Raw genomic sequence first — 7,692 nt, forward strand, 5'->3', positions numbered from 1 at the left:
CCCTCCTTCTTCCTCAGAGGCCCGTGCCCAGACCCTTTCTAGCCCCACCACCCGGTTCCCAGCCTGGTCCCTCGTCCGCCCTCCCTTCTGGAGCCCAGGTGGTGCACAGACACAGGGACACACAGATGACCAGACGTCAAACAAAAGAACAGAGAAGGGCCTTGAGGTCCAAGGTGGATGTGTGTGTGTGTGTGTGTGTGTGTGTGTGTGCCATGTGCGGGCTGGTGCGTGTCCCGTGATTGGCATAATAGCCCTGTGAGTGGCTCCCCGTGCACAGCTGCAGCTTCCTAGGCAGCAACTCCATTCCCAGTTCCAACGTCTCGCTCCTCTGCTCAGACCTAAAACAGCCAGCGCCTCCGTGTCCCCGCGCTGTGTGCGGTGAGCTGTGGGTCAGTGATGTCTTGGCAAGTGGGTGACCCGGCTCGAGCGGCTGCAGGGACAGAGGCACAGGTGCTGGCCACAGGCGTGAACACCTGCCCCCCGCGGCACCTGAGCATCTTGCTGAATGCTCTGTAGCTTCTGACATCCAGGAACCGTGCAGTGGTTTCTGTTGGGTTGTGGTTTTTTAAGAAAGCCTTGCCTAAAACCTCCTCCCTGACATAAAATGAACCTGCCACGCGTTGTCTGCCTCCCCAGAATTAGTCGCGACGCTGGGGGCCTCCCTGGGGAGGAGGGCCTGTGCCCGCACCGGTGTCAGTGAGGCTGTGTTGGCAGGAGAACGTGTCCCTGGCCGACATCCTGTCCCTGCGGGACAGCGGCCTCAGCGAGCAGGAGGCCTGGGCCGTGTGCCTGGAGTGCAGCCTGTCCATGAGGAGCGTCGCGCACTCGGCCATCTTCCAGACGCTCTGCATCACGCCCGACACCCTGGCCTTCAACACCAGCGGGAACGTGTGCTTCATGGAGCAGCTCAGCGGTGAGGCCCGGGGCGGGTGGGCAGCTCCGAGAAGGTGCAGAGCCAGTGCAGGGGCCCCTCGCTGGGTGGGGGACAGTCACACAGCCCAGGTTTCCTTGGTAACCTGATGGGATCTCTAGCCCCGTGGGCTCGGGCCCTGTTGGTGGGTGCTGGTCTCTGCAGGCCCGTCACACAGCCCTCAAAGGACCAGGAAGGGCCTGCTGCCCTGACCGCAGGGAGGACAGGCCTGGCGCCTCAGCCGGCCCCTGGGGTCCCCCTGGCCCTGCAGTGAATGGGTAGGACCCGAGTGGAGGGCCTGGTGCTTCAGCTCTCTGGGAAGACAGCACCTCTCCTTCCTCTTAGGAGCCTCGTTCCCACACTTGCAGGGAAGGAGGTGGTTTCCTCCCCTCAGGGACCAGGGCAGGGGAGGGGCAGGAGGCAGAATCGGCCCCTGGAGAGCTCGGGGCTGGGGTCCGCTCCTCGCCCAGAGCCGCCTCCTCGCAGGTGGGTATGTGATCACAGCATCTTCTCTTTCTTTCCCCAGATGACCCCGAGGGAGCCTTTGTCCCCCCGGAGTTCGATGTGACTGGGAACACCTTTGAGGTAAGTGGCTGCCGGCCTTGACCAGGCGGGGCCAGCGGGTGGTTAGCAGGGAAGGGCTTCAGCAGGCCTGGGCCCAGGGGCACGCCCACCCGGTCACTCCCGCAGGCAGCTTGGCTCCAGTGACAGCTGGGTGTGCTTCGCGTGTTGTCATTACAGTTGCATGTTCTCTAAAGTGTGAATTGTCTATATTTAACACGTTAAAGTGCCTACAATTACCAGTGGTGGCTGGCGTGTCTCTCAGGATTCGCAGCCTCTGGATGGTAATTCACAGCGTTAGGCAGCCGCACCCACTCACTCCGGCTGCGGCCACCAAGGCCTCCGGGAGGCCCCCCTCAGCTGAGTGGACCCTGGACCCGCCTAAGTGCACAGGCACAGGGCTCCCTCTGCACAACGACCCTGCAGCATGATGGGGGGACCTGTCCGTCCACTCAGCGCTGCTGTCCACCGTGTGCCATGCTGGGCTCTGGCCCAGGTGGAGAATGGCCACAGAAGCCATTGGTCATGGTATCTTTCTTCATGGCACCCCGTCTCCTAAGATGATGGTGGAGGAAAATGAATCCATCGTTAATAAAGAAATGAGAAATTACAGACTCAAGAATCTTCCCAGTAAAAGTCCATTAGTTTCGTGACATGAGTTTGAATTTTTACCCCAAATAAGAGTTTAGGATTGGCCCTTCCTGTGCTCAATTTTACTTTAAAACAAGCCAGTTCCGGGCCCCTTGCCCTGAGAGGCTGTGCGCGTCCCGGCTCCGTGGACCACAGGACCCGGGCCCATGAGTCTCGGTGGACCCCACTGTCCGGTCTTGGGGATTTTTGGACCAGAACTTTTGGTGTGTACAGTTCCCATTCCTGGTCCGTGCGAGGACTGCTTTATTTTTTAATTGTACTTTTGGGAAGGGAGCCGAGCTCCAACACGAACACCCCGGAAGCAGTTCTGTCCCCACCCCCACCCCCGCCCACGGTGACCAGCACCCAACACCACCCCTTCTGCCTCCTCTGTCCTCATCTCACAAGTATGGATTCCTAAAATCCGTGTTATTTCACTTGTGCTGTTCTTAACTTCATAAAACCTCAGCATGCTGCATGGGATGTTGTGGAACTTCCTTTTATGTTTTTGCTGAGACTCATTTGCTTGGTCCTGGGCAAGGCAACACAGCGAATCCTCCAAATCCTCCGCTCTTGGGAGCCCGAGGCAGTCATGCTGGGTCTGGCCCCAGAGGGGATGTGACCATGGACCGGAGTGGGCGCCAGTCAGGAGTAGGGGGCTGGGCTGGGGAAGGGAGCACCAGGCAGGGCGGCAGGGAGCTTGGCCTTTGGTCAGGGCCCCGACCTCCACTGTGTGAGTGGGTTGACTATCTCTCCAGAGCCACCCAGCCCAGGCCCTCACCTGCCCTCCTACCCTGGCTGTGTCGACCCAGGCGGGTGTCTGAACCCCTCTGGGCTCAGCCTCCTGTTGGTGAAAGGGGCATGGTAAAGCCCCACATGCATTGTGGGACGGTGCCTAGCCACGATGGGGCCTGTCCCAGCGTGCTCAGGCTGAAGAGCCCACACACTCTCACGTACGCAGATAGGAAAACCCTAACTTTCACTCTGGCTCATATCTGATTTTTTAAGAATAAACCCCCAAAAGAAAAGTCTCTGCCCTTCAGAGACACAGCAGCCATCAGGGGAGGACATCCAGGTGTCTGTGCCTGGGAGGGGTCCAGGGTCGCTGGCTGGTACAGCGGGGCCAGTGCAGACTCCAGATCCAAGAGACTGGGGTGCGTGGCTCAGTGCCAGGGCAGTCCACAGTGGGGGAGGTGGCCATCAAGAGCATGTAGGGTCCCCCAAAACATGTTGCTGGCCTGGGGGAGCAGTGGCCATGGGGAAACAGCAACACACGAGCCTGTTGGCACTGACGGGCTCTTTGGTGCCACAGGCTCACATCTACTCTCTGGGGGCCACGCTGAAGGCTGCCCTCGAGTACGTGGCGGAGCCAGAGCCGGAGCCCAGGCTGAGCCGTGACCTGGAGGCGCTGCTGGACCAGATGCAGGCCGAGGACCCTGGGGACCGGCCAGATCTCGAGGTAACTCTTGGGCCATCCCCTCATTTCACCCAGAGGCTGAGCCCCAACACCTCCATGCAGCCTGATGCCTTGGAGCCACATGCATGCACACTCACAAATGCAAACATGCACACACACGCACTTACATACACGGGGCCTTCCCCTCTGCCCCCGCCCTGCCCCCATCACACGGGCTCCTCCCCAGGATCTGGTGGCATTGCACTTTGTTTAAATAAGAACTTGGATTTTTGCCTTGGCCTGTATGGCTTGGTTGGAGTGTGGTCCCATACACTGAAAGGTGGTGGGTTCAATTCCTGGTCAGGGCACATACCCAGGTTGCGGGTTCTATCCCCAGCCGTGGCCTGTATGGGAGGCAACCAATGAATATTTCTCACATCGATGTTCCTCCCTCCCTCTCTCTCTCTCTCTCTCTCTCCCCCATCCTCTCTCAAATCAATTCTGACTCTCGCACCTGTGTGCAGAGCATCATCGCGCTGTGCGAGGAGAAGACGCAGCTCATGTCCTCCTGCCGCCTGTGCCGCAACCTCTCGGCCGTCGGGAGGAGGGTGCTCTCCCTCGAGTCCTTCGGAACCTTCCAAGGTGAGCAAGCCACACTCACTCATGCATGTGCCTGCGTACACCCATGCTCCCAGGCATGCACATGTTCTCACACACACATGTGCACATGTGAATACGCACAAACATTGACACTGGTCTCACACACACATTCATACCAGTGTACTCACACACCACATACACACCCACTCCCGTGCTCACACACTCAGTCACACACGTAAGCATACACATGTGCAAACTGTACACACCCATTTATAATGCACACTCATGCAGTGCACACACATGGGGACAGACTCACGCTGTGCAGACATCATGCTGTTAGAGGTGAGAACCAAGGTCCAGTTGAGAAAAGGCTGAGCTTGGAGCTGGACACCTGTCCCGGTCCCATGAGCATTTCGGCTCAGGGATAGGGGGACACCATTCCGGTCCCCACCGCACGCCACATCGGAGGACACGTCACTTCCCGCCGTGCCGGCTGTTGCCGTAGGCCCTGGGTTTCCACGGCTCATGTGGGATTCTAGTCTCAGATGGCGTTTTGAACAATCGCCAGCGTCAGCTCTGCCCTGTGCCTGCTGAGGAGGGGCCGTGGAGTCCTCCCCGTGACGCTGTTGGTGACGCTGCAGCACCAGGCCACGCTGTGTGGCTGTCAGAGCCGAGGAAAGAGTCCCCGCGGGAGGGGCGCGTGTCTGGCGGTTCGCAGGGAGACTGCGTGCGTGGAGGCTGCCGCCAGGGCCGGCAGGGCCGCGGCCACAATTTTTCCTTCCTGTGGAGACTCTCACTTGTGTTCTCCTAATAGAACACGATGTGCTTTTTGGATGAGATAATTAGACGGGGCTTAGCAGCCCCTGTGGGCAGCTGGCCTGGCCCAGGGGAGCGGGCAGCCTGTTAATTAGCCAGGATTATGTGATTAACGAGGCAGCGAGGATGTGTCTGGGTTGCTGAGAGAAGAGGCGGCTGGGAGCACCCATCCTGAGGGTCCTGTGCTCAGTCTCTGTGACAGGTGGGGCTGGGGTCCTGCAGGCGCCGGTTCCAAGGTGGCCATGGGCAGGAGTGTTGTGGGGGTGGCTGTCCTGGGCTGGGGCCCTGGCCAGGGGCAGTGATCAGCCCTGCTTTTGCCCAGATATCAGCGAGAGCGCCTGGAGGGGGAGACTTGCTCCAAGAAGTGTGGGGCCCAAGAGACAGCCTGGGGACCATGGCGCTGACCCGGAGGCCCCACCCGCCCCTCAAGGCCGGCCCCAGACCCCCGCCTGCGACCCCAGGACCCTCTCCTCCAAGCTTTTGCTGTCACCCCCTGCGAAAAACGGAGAAAGCCACATCGGGGAGGGACTGGCCAGCCTGGTCCTGGACGCCCAGCGCCCCACAGAGAGGGGCCGCCTGAGGAAAGTGCAGACGGTCCCCAGGCTCCTGCCCGAGGGCCCCGAGGCCAGCACCCTCTGCCTGCCGCTGACCGGCGTGAAAAACCAGTTGCCCACATTGGAATTCTTCCCTTCAGACCCCGGGAAGGCCTTTCCCGAGAGGAAGAGTGGCCCCTCCAGCTTCAACGGCCAGCCCAAGTCCAGACTGCGGCCAGAGCAGGAGCCTGGGCTCCAGGGGGAAGGGGCTCGGGGTGTGGGTCCCAGTGGGGGCGGGGTGGCTGGGGTGCCTGGCCAGGGCCCTGCGGAGGAATGCCACCCGCCCTGTCCCGAGGACCCTCAAGATGCAGGTGGAGACTCAGGGATGATGTTGGGGGTCGATCAGCAGATTCCAGAAGGAGCCGGAGAGCCGGGAAGTGCAGCCTCGGACCAGGTGGGTGAGGGCGTGTTCTGCATGGCCTGTGGCCAGGGAGGGTCTCTCGGGCCTGGTGCTGCCCCTCATCAGCAGGGAGGGACAGAGGACTCTGTGAGAACCGTGTCCTGGGAGTTGGGGGTACGCTTACCATCCCCACAGGCACTCTGAGTGGACCTTTGTGGCCAAGGACACTGGGCAGAGCCCAAACATGCTGTCCTGCTGGGCTCCTAGCAAGTTGCTCCCTGAACTCTGTGTCCCCATGAGCTCCGGGGACAAATACGCTTAGCATCCCCACAGGGACTCTGAGTGGCCCTTTGTGGCCGAGGACACTGGGCGGAGCCCGGTTAAACATGCTGTCCTGCTGGGCTCCCAGCAAGTTGTTCCCTGAACTCTGTGTCCCCATGAGCTCCGGGGACAAAGCCACCTGGAAGGCCATGGCCCAAACCCAGTGTGTCCAGGGACAGCTCCCGGCCCAGCACAGCGGCTGGCAGGGTGGCACCGAAACCCTCAGTTCCCACCAGGCTTTGTTGGCCCAGGGACTAGGGGGTGGGGTCTTGGTTCCATTTTTATTCACATCCTGACACGCACCTGAGAGTGAGTGATTTACGTGAAAAGCGTGGTAACCGTAAAACAGTTCACCCTGGACTCGCCCACCTGAGGCCCGGCCGCCCCACTGCGCACAATGTCCTCCATCCACTCACGTGGCTCCCACCTCTCACCTCTTGTGAAGGATGCTGCCGTGAACGTGGGGGTGCAAACGCCTGTTCCAGACCCAGCTCTCAGTTCTCTGGGGTCAATTCCCAGGAGTGGGTTGCCGGGTCCTATGGCCGCTCTATTTTCAATGTTTTGAGGAGCCCCAGGCCGCCTCCCATGCGGCTGCTCCTTCACGTCCCACCGCGGTGCACGGGTCCCGTCTCCACATCCTCCCAGCACCTGGGAGGTGTGCACGTGGGGACGTTTCCCAGCTGATCTGCAGGAGAGGTCTCGCGGGAGGCACATCCCACCGTGTGTGACGTGGTTCTCGCCCTGTCGCCTCCCCAAGGGCGTCTCCCTGCAGGACCTCCTGTCGAAGCTGGGCCGGCCCTTCAAGGAGTACGAGCTGTGGGCTCTGTCCCACGCCTGCCTCAGCGCTGTAGGCACCCACCCCCGGCAGCCAGGTGACACTTGCGCTGCGGTTCCTTGTTCAGCCCATGGACGGCAGTGTCCACACTGTGAGCCAGGAGCACCCCGGGGGGGCAGGGGGCGTCTGCTCTGGGCTCAGGACCCACAGTCAGGGTGCAGCAGGGGTCAGATGCCTAACTGTGGGCCTTAGAGCGGGTGACCCAGCTGGCTCACACCCTCTCAACAGGGAGACTCTGTCCCCAGGGAGGGGAAATGGCCTGCGGGGATAGTAGACATTATACTGCTTTGTGGCCCCCAAATCCAACCCTGCGGGGCAGTGTGACAGGGCTGCCCTTGAGTCCCGCGGTCCACTGGCCTTTGAAGTCCGGTCAAGCCGGGCCTCCAGCCTCCTACAGGACCCCTCCTCCCAGGGGTGCAACATGTGGGCATTCCCCCTCACCACCACCCCCATCACCTCCTCTTTCTTCAGCTCCTTTTTGTTTCCAGCTTCTTGTGTCCAGCAGCCACAGGCCAGCTCTGGGGCAGGAGGGCTGCTCAGAGGGTCCCTGTGTCCTGTCCCCCAGGGCCGTCTGTCCAGCGCCTCTGGGAAGGGAGGAGGCCAAGCCAGTGCCCTGGCCCCCTCGCTGCATCCAGTGAGGGACCCAGTGTCCTCGCATCCCCTGGGTGACCCAGGGAGCCTTGGGGTGGC

At 61.1% G+C, this 7,692-nt stretch overlaps 1 protein-coding gene across 1 annotated transcript in view; it reads left to right on the forward strand.

Annotated features, from left to right (window-relative positions):
• The window catches only part of KNDC1 (kinase non-catalytic C-lobe domain (KIND) containing 1), a 31,353-nt gene that overhangs the window by 5,196 nt on the left and 18,465 nt on the right, over positions 1-7,692 (forward strand). The window contains exons 2-7 of the mRNA XM_005879659.2: positions 715-913; positions 1,437-1,495; positions 3,414-3,560; positions 4,022-4,139; positions 5,236-5,900; positions 6,925-7,039. Coding sequence (XP_005879721.1) covers positions 808-913; positions 1,437-1,495; positions 3,414-3,560; positions 4,022-4,139; positions 5,236-5,900; positions 6,925-7,039 — 1,210 coding nt within the window. The 5' untranslated portion in view covers positions 715-807. The remainder of the gene's footprint in view (positions 1-714; positions 914-1,436; positions 1,496-3,413; positions 3,561-4,021; positions 4,140-5,235; positions 5,901-6,924; positions 7,040-7,692) is intronic.

This window comes from Myotis brandtii, unplaced genomic scaffold (assembly GCF_000412655.1).
Source record: "Myotis brandtii unplaced genomic scaffold, ASM41265v1 scaffold604, whole genome shotgun sequence".
Classification (NCBI taxonomy): domain Eukaryota; kingdom Metazoa; phylum Chordata; class Mammalia; order Chiroptera; family Vespertilionidae; genus Myotis; species Myotis brandtii.